This window comes from Panthera uncia, chromosome C2, assembly GCF_023721935.1.
Source record: "Panthera uncia isolate 11264 chromosome C2, Puncia_PCG_1.0, whole genome shotgun sequence".
In the NCBI taxonomy this organism is placed as follows: Eukaryota; Metazoa; Chordata; class Mammalia; order Carnivora; family Felidae; genus Panthera; species Panthera uncia.
Genome location: NC_064810.1, coordinates 88616675 through 88638966, shown reverse-complemented (window position 1 = coordinate 88638966; position 22292 = coordinate 88616675). Strand labels below are relative to the sequence as shown.

The following is a 22292-nucleotide window of genomic DNA, read 5'->3' as shown; positions in this document are numbered from 1 at the left end:
CCTACAAATGAGTTTATTCATGTTGTTAATTTCAGTGAACAGAAAGTTTATAAATGTGGCTATACTTTATAGCTCTCATGAAAACAACTTATCTCTACAGAATTTTCTTTTGTTACTGGATTTTTTTCCAAAAGTACGTTATTTAATCTCCTTTATTTATTTAGTAAATAATTGCTGAGTGTAAGAACCATGCTCTCCTCTAAAGAAATTAGCATATGAAATAGTCCCCATCAAATGAAGGTGAAAGACAACAAAGATCACTGTATTGGGTTGGTAATTCTATGACAGACATATTTTATATATCAGCTATAATTCTAACCTAGTTTTTCTTTTCTTACCACATCACCTCTCTACAGTACTTCTTAAACTTTAAAATGTGTGTAATAATCTGGGTAGCATGGAGATTCCTGGCTCTACTCCTAGAGAGATTTAGCAGGTGTAGGAATCTTCATTTTCATGAAGACCAGGTGTTTGGGGAGCTGGTAACACTTGAACTTCACTTGGAAAGAGTCCCTTTGTGATCTTTCCCTTTTGCCTGAAATTTTCCCAAGTGAAAGTCCCATATGGCCTCTTCATCTCTCCATCTGCTTATCTTAATGCCATGCTCTCAGGACAGCCAGTTTCAATTTATCAGGTCCATGTTCATTTCATCACCTTGACATGACATAATTCTCTGTCTTGAGTTTCTGACCTTGCTGGAGTCTCCTGAGAACTAACACCACCACTAACTGTTGCCTCACCCAGAGACTGACTCAAATGGCAGGGAATATCAGGAAGAAGATGAGAAGAAAATGCACTTCTCATGGTACAATAGAGGAATGCTTTTTAAACAAGATGTTAAGTCACATCGGCTGGGAAATGCTTACCTATAGAAGAATATTTTTTATAACAATTTATAAATATTAATCATTTAACCTTCATAAAAAATCTATGAAGCAGATGTTTATTTTGTTCATTTTATAGATTAGGATGCTGAGGCTCAGTAACTTACCCCAACATCACACAGCTACTAAGTGGTATAGCAGGGATTTGAACTCAGGTAGTCTGGCACCATGGTCTGGTGGCCATTATCACTATACAAATTCTGTCTTACTCTTAGTTAAAGGAATGTCCTGTGTTTAGTAACACCATTCATATCAAAATGACTTCCAGTAAGTTACACAAATAGAAACAAACTACAAAAAACAAAAATCATCCCCCAAGCAAAACAAGACAAATACTACATAGGATAGTATTTTCAAATCAAAGATGTATTTCAACTTCAAATTACAGGAAACTTTTAGAAAAGCAAAGGAGCCCATAGATGCATAACAATATACAGGAACATATCTCTTGTTCTCAGAAGAGATAACTTTTTTTAAAAATCACTTTTCCCCCAGAAATATAGAATACTACATGAAGAGCATGAATGTTTTAGTCAGAAAGATCAGGCTTCTAATTCTTGCCTGTCATTTACTTGCTTAATGAACTAGGACAATTTGCTTGTCTGAATTAACTCTCAGCTTCCATGAAATAGACATGACAATGCAAACTTTGGTGAATATTAAATGAGATAAATATGTCAAGTGCTCAATATCATGCCTGGAACATAGTAGCTGTCTCTCAATAACCAATACCTATTCACTAGTATTATTAGTAGTAGTAATTATTATTTTTTTAAGTTTATATATTTATTTTGTGAGAGAGGTGGGGAGGGGCAGAGAGAGAGGGAGAAAATCGCAAGCAGGCTGTGTGCTATCAGCACAGAGTCTGATGTGGGCTCTATCCCACGAACCCATGAGATCATGACTTGAGCTAAAACCAAGAGTTGGATTCTTAACCAACTGAGCCACCTAGGTGTCCCAATAGTAGTAATTATTATTAGTAATAGTAATGGTAGCAATAAATTTAATACTCTTCATAGAATATAATGTTTAGACAGAATATTTTTGGTGGAATTAATACATTATAAAAGTTTAACTGATGTTGAATCTTCCTTTTTGACATCATGATTGCAAAGTGCTTATTTTGCTCCTTTGAGGATGTCTCTCCTGAGATGGACTCATTTATTTTCACCAGGTGATCAACCCTACACTCATCAACTGCTAGCCTTGGCGTCACGCCTGCGGGAGAGTGCTGAACTCTTCCAGTCAGATGAGATGCGTCCTGCTAATGATCCCAAGGAGAGAATTCCAATCCGTGTCCGAATGCTGAATGACATACTCCAAGACATGGAGAAAAGCTTCCTGGTAGAGCAAGTGCCACCAGGTTTTTATAGGTAAGATATGTTTATCATCTATATGTTTATGCCCCTCAATTAAATTTTTGTTTAACTTTCAGAACATGTACCTTCTGTGAACTGACACTATTTTTTAATGTAGTTATTATATGTAGTTATATGAGTAATTATCATATGTGCAATTTCAGGACCATTCTCCCCCAAATAACGTTTTGACTGCATGAGCATAGAATAAAGGAGATTGGTTCAGCAGTATCACATAGAAAATGATTAAGAATTTTTTTGACATTAAGCTCAGTATGAGTCAGATATGATATGGCTATTATAAAACCAAATGGAATTATAGGTTGTATTGGGAAAAATAAATGTTTTGAATGAATCAGAAGATAAGCCTATACTATTCTTCCTAGTAAGACCATATCTTGAGTATTGTGTTTAATTTTAGAAGCTACCTGTTAAGAGAAAGATATAGAAGTTTAATATTCAGGAAGAATGGGATTCAGATGGATCTTGAAACAGCCAGGGGACCCAGAGATATTGGTTAGAGGTCACAATAGAATGATTCCTAGAAACATTTTAACAATTTTAGTGAATATTTTAATAAACAAATTTTGATATGGAAGGGTGATTCAATTTTGGCTTTTAGAGGGAAAATGGAGTTTAAAAAATTATAACATGTTTCACATATTATTATTTATTTAAAGTTGAGAGAGAGAGAATGAGCAAGGGAAGGGCAGAAAGAGGGAGAAAGACAGAATCCCAAGCAGGCTCTGCACTATCAGCGCAGAGCCTGACCTGGAACTCAAACCCACAAACCGTGAGATCATGACCTGAGCCAAAATCAAGAAGTCAGATGCTTAACTGAGCCACCCAGGCACCCCTACACACAATTAAGTTTTTGACTTTTCTACAAGACATAAAATATAAATACACACCCCTTTCTGTGTAATAGATGCATATATGGTGTGTGTATGTCTATAACAATTTAATGTGTGTGTGTGTGTGTGTGTGTGTGTGTGTTTATGTGAGTATGTGAGAAAAGGCAAGAAACAAAGAAGTGTTGGAGGAATAGTGAGGCAGAAAAAATATTTGGCCCAGAACACTCATTAATAAAAGACTTCAAATTTAGACTTTTGCACTATATCAATTTATGTTTGTGTGTGTGTGTTTGTATATGTATATAACTATATATATACACACACACACACATTATACACACACATACATATATATATATATATATATATATATATATATATATAAAATATACAAATAAATATAAATTAAAAATACCCTGGACTATACATATTCTACATGACCAAAGGACATAACTAAGACTAGAGAACTGAAACATAGGAGTACAAATCTTAATTACATATAAGAAAGAAATTTCTGAAAAGTAGTGTTCTTAAAACACTGAATGTGATGCTTTTATAGGGTAGTGAAATCCCTATCACTGTAGGTATTAAAGCATAGGCCAGGTAACTTTAAGAACCTGAGTATTTCGACTATACAAGATTTAAGGTGCCCTTTACTACCAAAATTCTGTGATCTGACAAACACTTGATCTCTCTGCATCTCAATTTCTACATCTATAAAATGAGATAGTGGAATGAGACCTGTTTAAAATAAGAAACCTTTCCTACTTCTGATATTTGGTGATTTCCCTTCATGATTTTAAACTTAAATTCTCACTTAAAATCCTTATATCATTTCCGCTAACATTATGATTGTGTATTCTAAGACTTTGGGCAATGTTAATGTATTACAATGGATATTTGTAAGCACCAGAGACATAGCAGTTGTCTGAAGTTAATAACACTGGCTCTGATGAGGTTACATTCCCGAGGTAGGGATGGGGAAACAGAATGAACAAGGTAACTAAATAAAATATAGCTTATGGTAGATATAATAACTGCTAAAGAAACAACTAAACCACACTATTAAATTCAGCATTATTAAAAAGTCTTAATCAGAATAGGCACATTGTATTTTTAGAATATACAAATTTCCCTCAGTTTAAATTTATGAAAAATTTAGAAATTAATAAAAATCCTACATTAAGAATATAGTTTTATATATTATGATATAGTAGACTCTTTCACTATTTGCCTTTCTTGGCACTTGCACTCAATATAGAAGACCCCTATGGTCTGGGATATCTGTCCAGAGAACTTTGTATTACCCCTTAAATAATAAAAATGATTAAGAAAGTGATTAAGATAGTGATATTATAGCATACCTGTATCCCAGTGTGCAAGCCTCAAAATGTTGATTATGTTAATTTTCTAACTCATGTAAGAAACTTTAGACTTGAAAGCTTGTGGTTCAGTATTTTGGCATTATTTTAAACTATTACTGCAATTATTAAAGAAATACATGTATGCCATAATTCCCTTTGGCTCCATTGATCCATTAATATGCCAATAGCAAACGGATTACAATAGATAGATGCAAATAGATATCCTCGATTTGAGTTATCTGACTTACTTTATCCAAAGATGTCATGCATTTTTACTTCATTTCTGAAATATATAACATCATCCTACTTCATGTTTTCTCTTGGTAGAGAATTCATATTTCTAAATATTCTTGAAGGAAAAATTTTAGAATTACAACAAAATTTCTACTCTCAATCCTTGTAAGCTGTTCCTTTATGGGCAAGAAAATGTTCAAAGTAAAAAAATCAGTGTGATAACATCATATGCAGTTTAAGAAAATGGAAAAATTGATTAAAATGATAGCCATATGGAGTAAAGATAAAATTGTTAATTACATTGTATAAAAGAACATTTGGTGAGCAGGGTTCATTTTTTTCTAATGTTAAATAACCTTTAGAGATATTATTCACGTAAGAATCTCACTCTTAAACCTGATGGTTTTATGACAATCTCATCAAATATATAAGGAGGAAGTCAAAAGTAATTTGCTTTTTAAGAAAGTTGTTGACAGAAGTTCATTGTATAAAGCTAAATATTTCATTTGGAATTTGGATCATGTCTCAAAGGATACTGCCTCCACCAAAATATCGCTAAACACCGAAACGTTATTTTTGGAATATGTGAAGCAATTTTCTCCACAGTTTGGTATCAAAAGACTCAGAGATTTTGAAATCCTACAATGTTGCCTGTAAAACTTGTTGTTTTTCTCATAAATAAACGCTCATTGAACATTTCTCTATGCAAGCATACTGCTAGAAGCTGGCAATGTAAGATCCTTACCTTTAAGGAGTTTGAGTCAAGAGGTAAACTATCTACATCATAAATCAAAAAAAATTGGAGCCTACTTATGCAAATTTCCCAATGAATACTACAGGCAAGAAGTGCTGTTAGGATTCAGTGAAGAGAGAAATTATCTTGTGGTGGACAAGAAAGACTTTTTAGGGGAAGATGGAAATTTATCTGGGCTTTAAGGGAATTGTAGGATGCCCATTAAATTAGGGAGGGCTATAGACTGAATGTTTTTGTTCCCCCAAAATTTATATGTTGAAGCCCGATCCTCAGTGGGATGATATTCAGTGGTGGGACCTTTGGGAGGTGACTAAGTCATGAGGGATTAGTGCCCTTATAAAAGACTCCACAGAGCTCCCTTGCCATTTTCTGCCTTGTGAGGACAGAATATCTGTGGACCTGGAAGTGGACCCCCACCAGATGCCACAACTGTCGGGACTTTGATCTTATACCTCCCATCCTCCAGAACTGTAAGAAATAATTTTGTGTTGTTTATAAGCCACCTAGTATGTAACATTCTGTTATAGCAGCCCAAACTGACTAAGAAAGGGGGAGCTTCTAGGAGAGGGTGGTGTGAAGAAAGACACAAAGGAGAGGCTGTGCATTGTGTACTGGGGAGTAGAGAACAAGAAGTGGGATAATTTCAATGGCTATTAGGATCATAATTATGGAGAGGTATTAAGGAATCAACTTGTGGAGTACTTTGAATTTTCTGTTGAGAGGTTTGAATTTTATTTTTTACACAAAAATGGCCGTGAAGAAATCTGCATCATTAGGAAGACTTCTCTGGTGCTCCAGATAGGGTGCCCTGGAGCTGGAAGAGAACAGAAACCTTCAGGAAGATGCTGGGTGTAAGAACAGCATGGTGTGATGAGAACCCGATTTGGCATATCGCTATCAGGAATGAAGAGCAAAGGAGTGATTTGGGAGATGGTGTTAAAGGAAGAATTAATGGGGCACCTGGGTGGCTCAGTGGGTTGAGCGTCTGACTTCGGCTTGGGTCATGATCTCACAGTCCGTGGGTTCAAGCCCCGCGTCAGGCTCTGCGCTGACAGCTCAGAGCCTGGAGCCTGCTTCCAATTCTGTGTCTCCCTCTCTCTGTGACCCTCCCCCGTTCATGCTGTCTCTCTCTGTCTCAAAAATAAATAAACATTAAAAATTTTTTTTAATTAAAAAAAATAAAAATAAAGGAAGAATTAATGAATTTAGGGACTGAGTGGCTTTGAGAATCTTACTTCACGTTGTTGTTTAGGATTCCCCTGGGCCTAGCCAGATGAAGAATGAATGAGCGGTGTCCATGTCTCCTTTCCATCCGTGTCTCCAGCCAGTTAGTTCAGACGCTCAGTATCTGAGGTCTTAGGGTAATGATATGATCATTGGTTGATAATCATAATTTCTAAAGCCCCTGCGAGCTCTAAGAATCTGATTCAATGGATACTCACATTATTAAGCCTCACCTCTGTAATCAAGGGGAATTCTTCTAATGTTGAGGGAGGGAAGCAGGAAACAATACAGTGATAGACTGCGATGGCGTAATGAAAAGCTGCAAAGTGCGCCAGAGATTTGGAGCTTAGTAGGCAGTGGGGAGCAGATGAAACAATATATATGATTAGGGACCATGTAAGTGAAGGTACATTACAAACCACAAAGCATCTCAAAAATCTACTATCAAAATCCCACAATGTAAAATTTGACTCATTGCCCCTAAACAGGGAAAGCATTATACTTTTCCTTAAAAATTCTGAATCTTTCATCTCTCCTCTTCCTTTACTATGACTTCCTTTACTACTCCACTACTCCTGGGAACTGGCATTGTCTGGAGATGGGAGTTAGTGGCATCTGTTTGGTTGTTGGATTCTTTTTTAACTCCCTGTAGTTATTATTCTCCAAAGGCAGAGTAAGTAGTCTGATCCAGTGAAGCAATTCATTCTCTAATACAATATATCTCCCCACCCCCACCCCCCAAAAATGATAGTCCTTTTTAGAACAGTTTTAGATTTAGAGAAAAACTGAGCAGAAAGTACAGTTTTCATACACTTCTCACACACACACACACACACACACACACACACACACAGTTCCCTTCTCACCCACAAAGTACAGTTTTCCTTATAATTAATATCTTGCTCTCGTGTGGTACGTTTGTTGCATTAGTACTAACTAAAGTTCATAGTCTACGTTAGGGTTTACTCTTTGTATTTTAATTTTTTTGGGTTTTGATTAAGTGTATAATGATGTGTTTTCACATCATTGTATCATACAGAATCATTACTACCCTAAAAATATATGTTCTACCTGTTTATCTCTCACTCCCTCCTCCCCGAGCCTCTGGCAACCACTGGTCTTTTTCATGTCTCCACAGTTTTGCCTCTTCCATAATGTCCTTATTGTTGATCATACAGTATGCAAGCTTTTCAGATTGCCTTTTTCACTTAGCAATATGAATTTGAGTCTTTTCCATATTAATTTATTTTTTATCACTGGATAATGTTTCATTGTATGGATATACCACAGTTCGCTTATCTATTCACCTGTTGAAGGGCACTCGGTTTCTTTCAAATTTTGGCAATTATGAATAAAGCTGCTATATGTATTCATGTGCAGATTTTGTGTGCATGTACGCTTTCAACTCATTTTGGTAAATACCAAAGAGCAGAATTGCTAGGTCATATGGTAAGCTTATGTTTAGCTTTATAACAATTTGCCAAACTGTTTTCCAAAGTGAGTGTACCATTTTGCCTTCCCCTTAGCAACGAATGTGATTTTGGTTGCTCCACCAGCATTTGTCATCAGTTTTGTGGTTTTTAGCCATTCTAATAGATGAGTATTGGTATCTCATTGTTTTAATTCCAATTTTCTATTGACATATGACCTCGAGCATTTTTTCATATGCTTATTTTCCATCTGTGTATCTTCTTTGGTAAAGTGCCTTATCCTCATGGGGCGCCTGGGTGGCTCAGTCGGTTAAGCGTCCAACTGCAGCTCAGGTCACTATCTCCCGGTCCGTGAGTTCGAGCCCCGCGTCGGGCTCTGGGCTGATGATGGCCCAGAGCCTGGAGCCTGGTTCCGATTCTGTGTCTCCCTCTCTCTCTGTCTCAAAAATAAATAAACGTTAAAATTTTTTTTTAAAGTGCCTTATCAAATATTTTGCCTACCTTTTAAGTTATTTGTCTTCTTATTGTTGAGTTTTAAGAGTTCTTTTTATATTTTGGATACAAGTCCTTGATCAGATATGTATATTGCAGTATATCCCCCCAGATTGTGGCCTGTCTTCTTATTCTCTTATCAGCCTCTCCCGTGAAGCAGAAGTTTTAATTTTAATGAAATCTAATTTATCAATTTTTCTTTCATGGATTGTGCTTTTGGTGTTGTATCTAAAAATGCGTCATCAAACCCAAGGTCATCCAGATTTTCTCCTATGTTGTCTTCTAAGAGTTTCGTAGTTTTATATTTTACAGAAGATCATGATCAATTTTGAGTTAGTTTTTGTGAAGAGTGCAGGGTCTATACCTAGATATGTTATTTTTGCATGTGGAGGTCCAGTAGTTCCAGCACAATTTGTTGAAAAGTCTATCCTTTCTCCATTGAATTGCCTTTCCTCTTTTGCCATACAATATACTTTAATACTGCCTTTTACTATCAGCAGCTCACTTTTCACAGAATAGCTTTCAGAACTAAGAACACCACACAACAATGATATTGTTTGGCATTTATAAAAAATTTAGTATTTATAAAAGTAAGAAGGGCTTTGAATAGGAAAATTTGTTTTAGGAAGTCTCAAGGTCAGTTTCTCAACAAAAATAGAAAACCTCAAAGGACTATTAATATTGGGATAAATTTAGATAAAATACTAGGATTAAATTAGATGAAATGAAAATAAAATGTGAGAAGATAATTTGCAAAATATAGAATGTTATACAAATATTATAACTTTTATAACATTCTGCTGGTTTTACTTCCCATTTTGATAGTGTTCTGGATTTCCAAACAAGACGTCTTCCTCCTATCTCTCTTAACCAAAGGATAAGTATTTAAAAATTCAGTAACACATGTTCTCTTTCCCCAGGGACACTACAGTGAAAAGATTTCTTTCATTTTTAATTTTTATTGTATAGTCCTTTCCCTTAAACATTTGCTAAAAGCTTGCATATTGAGGGATTGTAAGATCCCGCAGAAAATAAAAATCTTGGGAGGGGATGGGATTAAACATACAGTTTTTGAAAAGAGTGAATATAGTATTTAAATAGTGTTAGCTTCCAAAATAAATGTGGACACACTCTAAATGACAAACCTTTTCTAGTAGGAAAGCCTTCTTTCAAACCACATTCTTTATGTCTTCAGGAACCACTATTATAGGCATAAGTCTTTTGGGAGCAGATGCTCCCTTTTCAGTATTGAAATTTGAACCATTTTTTTAGATTTGGCACCAGCTATTTCATGCTTGAAATTTAATATCTTATAGAATATGCATTCTTTCTCACTTATTTTAATTTTTTTAATGTTTATTTATTTTTGAGACAGAGACAAACAGAGCATGAGTGGGAGAGGGGCAGAGAGAGAGGGAGACACAGAATCAGAAGCAGGCTCCAGGCTCTGAGCCATCAGCCCAGAGCCCGACGCGGGTCTCGAACTCACGGACCGCGAGATCGTGACCTGAGCTGAAGTCAGTCGCTTAACCAACTGAGCCACCCAGGCACCCCTCTCACTTATTTTAGAAAATCTTCCCCAGATTTTGTCCTTGTCACAAATTTTTGGAATCCTTAAAGGGCATTAGTTCTTAAGGCTGCTATTCTGCCCCTATACCTCCTTTCTTCACTTGCCCCTGTACCAGGCTGAAGAGTCTTAAAAATAGGAAAGCACTAACTAGTGCTGCCTCCTTTATTTTAAGTGACTGTACAAAGCTGCATGGACATAGGAAGTTCTTTGATTTTAAACTTTTAGTGTACCAATAGAAAACCATGGGATGTTAAAATTGCTCTCAGCAAAAATATGATTGGCAAAGGTTTTCTATTAATAGGCAACTGCAATATATAGATGTGAAATATATTAGCATGACCTCCCATTCATATCCTGGAATAGGTTATCTGGGTAAAATCCCGTGTTTAGCCTCTACATATTTAAAGAGTCAGCAGTTAAACAGCAAAAGCTAATAAGGGTTTCCCTCCTTCCCCATTATAAGATATGCATACATACATATAGACGGACAGACATGTGCATTGCTGTACTGTTAACTGTGGTTTTATGGGATTATAGGGTGTTTTTTTTTAATTTTTAAAAATGTTTTTATTTATTTTTGAGACAGAAAGAGACAGAGCATGAGCAGGGGAGGGGCAGAGAGAGAAGGAGACACAGAATCTGAAGCAAGCTCCAGGCTCTGAACTGTCAGCACAGACCCTGATGCAGGGCTCAAACTCACAGACTGTGAGATCATGACATGATCTCCAGTCATGAGCTGAAGTCAGAGGCTTAACCGACTGAGCCACCCAATAGGGTGCCCCAATAGGGTGATTTTAAAAAAATGTTGGAAATTTGGTGTGACTTTGGGGTGGTGATTCCCCAAAGATTCGGAGATTCACCCATTGCATTTGTATTGCAGTGGTTTTGATTTGAGGGTGTGGGGAACTGAGAAAGAAACAAGCATGAGCCAATGTTTAATGCTGGCTGCTTTGCAGAAACGGAGCTCTACAAAAGTGAACATCCTCAAGCACCATCATTCAAAAAAAATTAAAGGCTAATTATTATACTTAAAACAAAACTACTGGTTATACTGTAATATTGTCTCATTGTTCTTTCTAAATGTGTGGTATTTCAGCTATATCATGGTTAAGTAGCCTGTTGGGTGCTATGTAAGCACCTACATTTATAATATTATTTCTTTGGGAAGATACACGTTAGTTCCAAACAATGGCCTTAATCAGGAGTTTGGTGAACACTACCTATTTGTAAGCTGAGGGATAGTGTGTGTATGTGCTTGTACATGTGTGTGGCTTTGTGTCCTTATTTAAAACTTTTTTTAAAATTTTCTTTAATGTGTATTTATTTTTGACAGAGACACAGAGTGTGAGTGGGAGAGGGGGAGAGAGAAAGGGAGACACAGAATCCAAAGCAGGCTCCAGGCTCTGAGCTGTCAGCACAGAGCCCAACACAGGGTTGGAACCCACAAACCGTGAGATCACGGCCTGAGCCGAAGTCTGAGGCTTAACCAACTAAGCCACCCAGGTGCCCCTGGCTTTGTGTCTTTATAAAACCTGTAGGAGCAGGTACATAAAAAAGGAATTCCTTTTCAAGATAGTTGGAATGGCCTGGAAGAAGTTCAGAGGACAATTTCAAGCTAATCTAAGCCAAGACAATTTTTTGTTAGCATCCTTGAAAGCAGGAAAATAGCAATGTAAATGTCAGGATGCTTCTGCCTTGAGCCGAGGATAAACAAAGCAAGCAATCCATTAAAAGTACTTTTCAAACACATAAGCTCCCACAACTTTGCTTTTGAAAGATGTTAGAACTAGTTTACACTTAGGCAAACAATGATATTAGACAGAACTATTAAAAAACACACTTCCCAGATACCCTATGATCAGGTTTCCAGCTATGTATTCTGGACATGCATTTGATTTTAAGAATTTTAAGAGATTGAAGTCCAACCCTCCCCCCGCCCCCCAACACATTTCATAATAAAGTGATTTCATTATACAGTTTTCATGGTGTTTTAATTAGAGTTAGCTATATATGTACTAATAGAACCTCATGTTCAGTGTTTGATTGGGATAATAACTACTTTGTTAGGGTTGTACTATTTCTTTTAGCAAGGTGTGGGTGGTCTGAATGGAGCTAAAATCCTACCATTGTTTCTCTTGTCATTAATTCTATCATCAATGCCTCTGATTTCTTTAGACTATGAAAAAATAACTAGTGATTAAGAATTACCATAATGCTTTTAAAATATTTTTAATAGCGGCCACTTGCACAAAAGAATCTATGTCTGAATAAAGAGTTTTATAATTCACACAATGTAAAATTTCCAAAAGAGGATTGAAGAATTGGCTGATGTACAAAATCTTTATAATGCTGATTATTATATACATTCCTTATTACTCTTTTTATGAATAAACATATACATTAGCTTTATAATTATGTCCCCCTTTCATATTTTTAAAGTTTCTCCTTCTAAAAGGAACAAAAAAGTTTCCAAATTAAAGAGAAAATTAATATACTCAAATCCAAGCCTCTTTTTTTAATAGTTCATTTTGTTAATATTGAAACAAAGGACATATCCCACTTTGACAGATAATGTTCACTGCAATTTAATTAGACATTGAAACACTTGTTTAAAAATTTTCAATTGACAACATTCACTTTATCAGGCTAATTGGTCTGAAACTCAATCTGCTAGGATCAAAATAGAAATTCATGTATGCACATTTTATAAAAATGTTTCTCAGGTTTGAGGTTTCTTTCTATATAAGGGGAGAAAAAAATTACTGATGTCCTATTTGCAAAACAAGACACATTGCCAATCTGAGAGTGAGTGGTGGTTTTATAATGTATTTAATAATGTTATGAATAATAATAACAATATTCCTCATAGAGGAAGATTTACTTTGTTTTTTTAATTTTTTAAAAATGTTTATTTATTTTTGAGAGAGACAGAGACAGAATGTGAGTGGGGGAGGGGCAGAGAGAGAGGAAGACACAGAATCTGAAGCAGGCTCCAGGCTCCAAGCTGTCAGCACAGAGCCCGATGCAGGGCTCGAACTCATGAGCTGTGAGATCATGACCCGAGCTGAAGTCAGTCGCTAAACCAACTGAGCCACACAGGCGCCCCCAAGAAAGGTTTACTTTGTACCAGCACTACGCTGTACATTTTCATGTATTATCTATAACACTTCTAACAATATTGCAATATCAGCCTATTATCCCTTGTATGCAAGTAAGAGAACTGAAATTTAGGAAAAGTTAATATGTAGCAGAAATGGGAATTGAAATGGAATTTGAATCGTTTCTTTAAAACCAACGTTCTTTCTACTAGATATTGCTGCATATGTTGATCCAAATTATTCCTAATTTGCGCAGAACCAATAAATTTGTTTATATTTTGATGCAAATATAGCCAGAAATTAAAAGACTCAGTTTTCATAAGGACTTGTTAAGTTTCATTTATTGTACATTTACAGTTATATCTCCTAGCCCTAGTGGTCACAAAAGTGCATCTGTGAGGCACCAAGTCTATCCTTACTACTGAAAAAAAAAAAAAAAAGATATACCCTATTGTCTGAATCAATAACATTACCTTGTTCCAAAATATTGCTTACCCTTTCCTGTTTCCATAAATCTTGAGTGCAGTTAAAAGGAGAGGGACAATTGTCCACTAAATCTCATATATCATGGTGAGAAATGTTTTTATACACCTAACAGTACCATATAGAGAAGGAATCACTAGACTGGGAATTTAGGGATGTAGGCTTAAGACCTAAAAGGGTCACTGATCAGTTAATCCTAAAGTCACTGATTTTCCATGAGAGTCATTCTTTTAATCAGGTAAGTCAGAGAAGATAAACAGGAGATCTGTAAGGGAATGAAAATACTAGTTGAGTAAGTATTTATAAACTAATATGAATCAACTTCTGATTTTCTTTAAAAATAATTATTGAAATAATTATTTCAATGAGGGAAGAAAAATAATAAAATTTAGGTTCTCTGTGAGACCATGTTAAATACTTTAGCACTTGTTCCTCTCTCCTTTTATCACTATATGTTTTATCTTTATTTTAGCTATGAGTGTAACACATTTTAGTGTTTCCGTGTCTCTAAATATCTTGTTGACTTAAATATGATCCAAAGAGAAGTAAGAGAAAGGATCATGCTCAGTATTTTCTTTGTACCCACTAAAGCATGTAATATTTTATTTTGCTACGTAATGAAACTAAAGTACTTGGTTGTGTTATAGATTATATGTTTAGTAGAGCAAATGCCAGAAATCATTGTTTTTGCCAATATCTAGATTATTAGTAGCCATAACTTATTCTTAGAAAAATAGATCTTTATACCACACACACACGCGCGCGCGCGCGCACGCAACTATGGAGCAGGTACAACACATTGAGATGGCACACATAGAAAGGACAGAGAACTGATAAGACATGGTTCTGTAGAGCACACATTTATTCCCATACCCCACTCCAGTGTAATATTTTGTTCAAATTAAAACTTATAAGAGTTACTCCAGTTGAAGAGGAAAAGGATACAAATGTTCCTCCTTCTCCGGTCGCCATAAGGGCCTTCATGATTTGCCAACCACCAACTTTGACTGCACTGCTTATTCAGTCTGCTTACTAAAGTCACAAAACTATAACATTTTCATCTCATGGACAACAAAAAAAGTTGTGAATTTATAACCATACTGAAATGACATCAACTTGGAAATTGATAAGGACAATAGGATGAAATAGAATTAGGAATAGTTAGAGCTAACAATAATATACAATTTAGTATATAATGGATATAATCCTAATAAAAAAATACAACAAATCCTCAAATTACATATGGTGGGATTCTAGTATTTCCTTCAATCTATTCTAATCAGACAAGTTTTAATAAGAAGACTAGAAGGCAATCTAGCTATTCCAAGTAGGAATAGTTTCAATAGAAAGAATTAAAGGCTTAGATGTTCATTGGAAGTGTTGGAGCTGTAAAGGTCAAGGAAGCTTTCGCTAACATTCGTGGAATTAAGAACTACCAGAAGGGAAAGAAAACTTTCAGTGACAGTACCAGGTACCTGCAGCTCTCAAGCAAGCAATTTCCAGGAGCTCTCTGAGAAACCCCATGATTCTCCTTTCTGCCATCTGCCTGTCTATCTGCAAATTTTGCTTAAGAGTACAGTTTCACTTCTGCCTTCCAAATCCCGTATGATCATTAGGTTGTGTATCTTTTTCTGTGTTTTCATAACATTTGTTGACTACTTTTTCCAGAAAAACCAACTTGGTCTTTTATGCCATATTCCAGGATCTTAGAGGAACTAGGATCTGCCTCATGTTCCACTTGGTGCTGGTGGTGGAGGTGCAGGTATATCCCACACAGGCATTTATTGGAATTGTTTAATTTGTAATATGTTTCCTTGCCAAGAAGACATTAGGAACCCAAAGATATTTTCTAATCACATCACATCGGACATTCTATATATTTGATGTTTAACTCTAATCTTCACAACATACATCATAATTGTGGGAGCTGGTAGTTTTACCTAGGGCTTTCTTGTTTCAAAACCCTTTCTCTTTTACTCTACCATACTGACCAAGGGCATTTATGGAAGATTCCATTTTTTTCTTTGGTGCTCTCTCTATAATTTTTCTGATCACTCATCCAGGTGAATATTTTCCCCATTTGTCAGTTAAGGACTCTGAAGTTCAGAAAAAATAAATTTTCCCCCCAAGTTGCCAGAGATAGTAAATGACATAATTAGTAAGCAATAAATCTGGTTATGGCCATTCTGAATTTTTTTTTAACTAAATTAATGACCACTTCTGTAGTAGCTTCACAGATAGGAGTAGAATAAAAGAAGGATACAGTTTAAGTTGAAGTGAATAAAATGATTCTATTTCAAACCAAGAAAGAGAAGCAGAAACAAAATATATTTTATTTCATAAAAAAATGGTTATTTAATCTTTTGCACTACTCAGACCTCAGCTGTATGGCTAATGCCTGTGGGTTGGGTGATGTGCTTTTCTTCCTGCATTTCGTAGAATTCTCATGTTAATTTCATTGACTTTCTTATCTGTGAATTAGAAATTGGTGCAATTTCTTCAAAAATACTTATCTAGGCTTAAACTACTAATTCCATTATTACTGATTCTGTTTATTAACTCAGCAAAGCCTTAGTGCCTACCACATGCCAGAACTACTAAGAACACCATGCTCAAAAATATAAATATCAATCCTACTCTTGGGGACCTTACCCTTTAGTGGAAAGAAACAGAATAAGCAGACAACAAACCAAATAAATATGTAATTACAATCTTTCAAAGTGTCTAGAAGTAAGGGAGAGAAAAAGAAAGAAAGAAAGAAAGAAAGAAAGAAAGAAAAGAAAAGAAAGAAGAAATGAGAAAAGAAGAAAGAAAAAAAAGAAAGAAGAAATGAGAAAAGAAGAAAGAAAGAAAGAAAGAAAGAAAGAAAGAAAGAAAGAAAGGAAGAAAGGGAGGAAGGGAGGAAGGGAGGAAGGGAGGAAGGAAGGAAGGAAGGAAGATTTGTTGTTTCCTTCAGTAGCTAAGTGGATTGGAGGCAAGCAACTTGGTTGAGACTGAAGAAATAGACAAGGGCCTAGAGGCCAGGAAGAGGGGTTAAGATGTTATTTTCAGTGCATTTGAAATCTGATTTTAAGCACAGGATAACATAATTCTGTCTGATGGCTTGTCTATTTATCCATTTATCTCCTATTTCTGTCAGCTACGTGGCGACAGGATTATAGAGGTAATGGAAGAAATGGAGAGATTAAAAATGATGTGATATTTTAATGACCTAAGTGTAACAGTCATATTTCTCCAGAGAAATAGAACCCATAGGATGTATGTATGTATGTATAGATAGGTAGATAGACAGATAGATAGATAGATAGATAATAGATAGATAGATGATAGATTTTAAAGAATTGGTTCATGCAATTGTGGAGGTTGGTGAGTCCAAAATCCTTAGGACAAGCAGTCTGGAAACTCAGGGAAGAATTAATGTTGCAGTCTTAGTCTGAAATTTGTAGGGCAGGCTGAAAATTCAGGAAGGACTTCTATATTACAGTCTTGAGGCAGAATTCCATTTTTATTTTTCAGGAAATCTCAGTTTTTACTCTTAAGGATTTCAACTGATTGAATGAGGCCCACCAATGTTACCAGAATATTCTGATTTAATTTAGAGTTAACTGATTGTAAATGTTAATCACATCTACAAAATGCCTTCAGAGTAACATATAGATTGTGTTTGACCAAACAACTGGGCAGCATGGCCTAGCCAAGTTGGCACATAAAATTAATCATCACTGAAGGTTCATATTGATGGAAGTAGAAACACAGAGAAGATGAATTTGTAACATTCTTTAGGTTGAGTCTACAGAACTTAGTAATAGATTAGATGTGAGGGTAAAGGATAGGAGAGAGATCAAGAATTACAGATTTCTCACATGAGCAGAGGATTTTAATAGCTGTCATGTGGACCAAATGCATTTCTTTGTTTTCTAATAGGGATTCTTCTGATTTCAGCTTAAATAATATGACTGATAAGGTAAGATTAATTTTGGTAAGCACTTTAAATGGGAGTATTAGGAAGAAATTCTGTTTGTATCTGTCTGGTGATATTTGGCTAATCCTAATGTAGACTAAAATTTTACCTTGTCTTCTCTTTCTCATCCAGAAATAATTACATGCAAATAGTAATTGGCTCTTTTTACCATAATGCAAAATAGGAGGAAACATGGCCAAATATTTTTGGAAGGAAGAGCCCTCAAATGCGCCAGTTACATTGTCTCCAATTTTTTTTTTTTTTTTTATTGCTAATCATAGTAGGTCTCATTTTCTAATCAAAGCTTACATATGTTCCACTAGGGAGTTTGGAAGATATGCTAACTCAATCTAATTTTACAGAATATCATTAAAAGGCCAATAAAATGTAGCCTTGTCAGATACACAAGTTTAGGTGGAAAGAAAGTAATAAAGGCACCAAATGTTGATTGCTCTCTCTGAAAGTTGTTGCAAATTCCCCATGTTCCTAATTCAATCCTTTTTTTAACTATTAGCTATGAAATTAAATAGACAGTTTGGAAAAAATAGAGAGTAGACATTTTCTAAAAGCTGATTGTAGTGTCATTTTTTTCTTTCTAAACTGGAATTATTAAACTAATGAATAGAAAATCATTCTGGACATTGGAAATTAAGAATTAAAAACATAGCAAAACATTTTTTTTCTAGACTAATTTCTGAAGGTTGATGAATGAATACCTTTGATTCATTTTATTTCAGGAAATGTTTACTTTTCTATTTTATATATTTATCTCTGTAAGTCCCAAATGAAAGGCTTAATAATTCATAAAGTCAGATTTCTTCCAACTGTTAAATGATTAATTTTGCATACAATTTAGATTATATTTAGTCAAATTTCATTGCTCTCAGGCCACTAGTGATATTTTATATTTGTAAATTTAAAAAAAAATTAATGTTTATTTTATTTTTGAGAGAGAGAGAGAGAGAGAGAGAGAGAGAGAGAGAGAGAGAGACAGCATAGGCAGGGGAGAGGCAGAGAGAAAAAAGTACAGAGGATCTGAAGCAGGTTCTTCCTGACAGTAGAGGAACCTGACACGGGGGGCTCGAACTGGCAAACCATGAGATCATGACTTGAGCCTAATTCAGGTGCTTAACTGACTGAGCCACCCAGGTGGCCCCTATATATTTTTTTAAAATACATGAAACTTCCTCTAAGTAAATTAAAAGTTTTATAGTTATCATTTTGTTTATTTATAAAATTGTATGAAGTATCTCTTATATAAAAGATGTAAACTAAGTTATTAAGAGTTTCCTCTGGCTGTCTTGACAAATTACCAGAAACAAGGCTTAAAACAGCAGAAATTTATGTTCTCACTGGTGTGGAGGCCAGATCAAAGTGTGAGTAGGGCCACTCTCTCTCCAGAGACTCTAAGGGAGAATGCATCCCTTGCCTCTTGCAGTTTCTGGTAGCTACCAGGATTCCCTTGCTTTTGGCCATATCACTCCAATCTCCACCTCAGTTTCCATATTGCCTTCTTTCCTTCTTCGTGTATCAATGTAATATCTCTCCATCTCTCTTTTATAAGGACGTCTGTGATTGGATTTAGGGCCCATCCAGATAATGCAGGATGATCTCCTTACATCAAGGTCCTTAACGTAATCACCCCTGCAAAGACACTTTTTCCAAATAAGGTAACATTTATACAGGTCCCAGGGATTACCATGTGGATGTGTCTTTGGGGCCACCATTCGGCCTGTTACACAAGATAATGTAAGGGATATGAGTGTGCATTAGACACACAATAGCTTTGTTTCCATAGCTTCACCTCCCTTCATACACAGTCTATGGGGCTTTGTGACTGTTTTTTATTCATCCAGATGCTATTATAGCTTATTTTAGCTTGAATGCTATGTTTTAGAAGCATGATCGCAGAGAAAGTAAGAATATTACTATACATAATCATCTCTAGCTGAGCTTCCCCTTTCTCATACAGGAGAGGATACTTTTTTACTTTTCATGTAGTTCAAGGGTATCATCTTACAGTGATAATCAGAAAAAGTTTGCCAAGAGACTTTCGAGACCTAAATATTGTAGACTTACTAGGCCGATATCTAAGTTTCTCTGAAATGAACCTGCATTATAAGATCATAAATAATAGAACTGAGGATAAACATTAGCTACCTGACACTGACTGAAAAGTGATGTGTTAACATAAGCGAATTCTGTCTTAAGGTTGACTGGATTTGAGGCTGTGAGGCCAACTCTATATCTCCCTTTCCCCCTGGTAACATATGTGGTTTATTGTATCCACATAGTCTCTCTTCAGAGACTGTAAATTATATTATTTATGGACTCGTGATGATCAAAACACAGTTGGAGCTTGAAGGTCAAGGCAGAAAATTGCATCCTAAATTCCTATTTATCGATGATGTATGGTGCACATTGCAGCACACTTTGTGCTGCTACAATTAAAGGTCTGTCAACATCTCTAACATATACCTTTACTTCAGGTTTGGATAATGTGGTCATTTATCCTTCCTCTTTCTTAAATGATGTGATGGGAGCTCTCAGCTGTGGGAGGACAACTTTAAATTCTTTTCATTAGATTATAAGACATTTATTTGTTTTTTATTTTTTATTTTTTTGCTTTTTGTTTTTAGTTATTAAAATGCTAAATAAAAGTTAAGATGAGCTAGCTTCAAGCAGTCTTATAACTCAAAAAAACACCTATGTACAGACCACATGTTTTTTACCCCAAATTCTTGACTTACATGAATGTTATGAAACAACCTGTTATTTCAGATTTCAGGTTGTAACATATTCATTTTAAATGAAAACTTCAAGAATATTTTTTAATAATCACTTTTTAACATGTCTGGCTTTCTACTTTCTTATCCAATATTTATATAAAGCCTAACAATACAATAAAGTAGAAATAAGTTTGACTCACTTGTTCACTGGGAACCAAACATATCATGAATAAAGTTTTAAAAATTCAAATAATTAGCTCTTCCATGTAAAAATTAGTTTGCAATTATGTAATCTGAACCTCTAGATCTATGCTGCTCAGTATGGTTATCACTAGCAGCGTGTGACTACTAATAGCTTAGAATATAGTTAGTCCAAGTTGAGATATTAGAAGTACAAAATGATTTTATGATTTACTACAAAAAAAAGAATGAAATGAAAAGTATTACATTAATAATTTTTATGTGGTTTCATGTTGAAGCGATAGTGCTGCGTTAAGTGAATATAGTAAAATTAATTCACTTGTTTTTCTTTACTTAGTTTAATAGAGCTAAATTAAAATTTACATATTATAGTTCTATAGGGAAATGTTTCAATAGATGTTCGCAAGGATCCCACATCTTTTTTTGTAGATGAAACACCCAATTCATTTAATTGACTCACAGCAGTAGATAGTCTGATAAAACATCCATAGACTAGTACCCCACTTGTTTAAAAGAAATTCTCCCACCACCACCCCCAACCATGATTGTGATACTGTTGGTGGTATTTATGATGGCGGATGACAAATATAGAATAAGGAAATTTTAAAAAGAAAATTTAAATATTGGAGACCATATGAGTAAATGGCAAAACAAAAATCAGAAAATTTCAAAACTTTTTATTTGAACATAAATTTATTCATCTATAATGCTAAATAAGAGAATTAAAGAATATCCTGTGTATCCTTGAACAGTATAAATATATTCTGTGTGAAATTACTTGTAATAATATTAATATTTAGAATATTACTCAAAATTCACCTTGTAGCTACTTAACTTTGGAAACTGTCATCTGATTTCTCTAGTCTCACCTAAAATAAACTGGCTGTTGGCTTTATTCATTAATTCATTAATTCATTAATTCATTTATGTGCCTAGTTTGATCTGGGCATATCCTTGCAACTAGATGATCCAAAGATAAAATATTTTCTCTTTCCACACTCTTTGGAAGGTTCTTATACATTCTTCTGCTACTTTTCAACATCTGTTAGCCTGAACTCATCCAAATCTGTACTTGTAAATGAAATTTCTTTGGCTATCCCATCAGAAAGAACCACATACATCTAACCCTAACATTTTTTTTTCAATATATGAAATTTATTGTCAGATTGGTTTCCATACAACACCCAGTGCTCATCCCAAAAGGTGCCCTCCTCAATACCCATCACCCACCCTCCCCTCCCTCCCACCCCCCATCAACCCTCAGTTTGTTCTCAGTTTTTAAGAGTCTGTTATGCTTTGGCTCTCTCCCTCTCTAACCTCTTTTTTTTTCCTTCCCGTCCCCCATGGGTTTCTGTTAAGTTTCTCAGGATCCACATAAGAGTGAAACCATATGGTATCTGTCTTTCTCTGTAGGGCTTATTTCACTTAGCATAACACTCTCCAGTTCCATCCACGTTGCTACAAAGGACCATATTTCATTCTTTCTCATTGCCACGTAGTACTCCACTGTGTATATAAACCACAATTTCTGTATCCATTCATCAGTTGATGGACATTTAGGCTCTTTCCATAATTTGGCTATTGTTGAGAGTGCTGCTATAAACATTGGGGTACAAGTGCCCCTATGCATCAGTACTCCTGTATCCCTTGGGTAAA

The 22292-nt window shown here is 35.2% G+C and overlaps 1 protein-coding gene across 8 annotated transcripts in view; it reads left to right on the top strand.

Moving 5' to 3' along the window:
* Positions 1-22292, top strand: part of NAALADL2 (N-acetylated alpha-linked acidic dipeptidase like 2) — a 1336058-nt gene that overhangs the window by 1287118 nt on the left and 26648 nt on the right. For all 8 annotated transcript variants that reach the window (XM_049629585.1, XM_049629587.1, XM_049629586.1 and 5 more), the window contains one exon: positions 2059-2257. In XM_049629585.1, coding sequence (XP_049485542.1) covers positions 2059-2257 — 199 coding nt within the window. The remainder of the gene's footprint in view (positions 1-2058; positions 2258-22292) is intronic.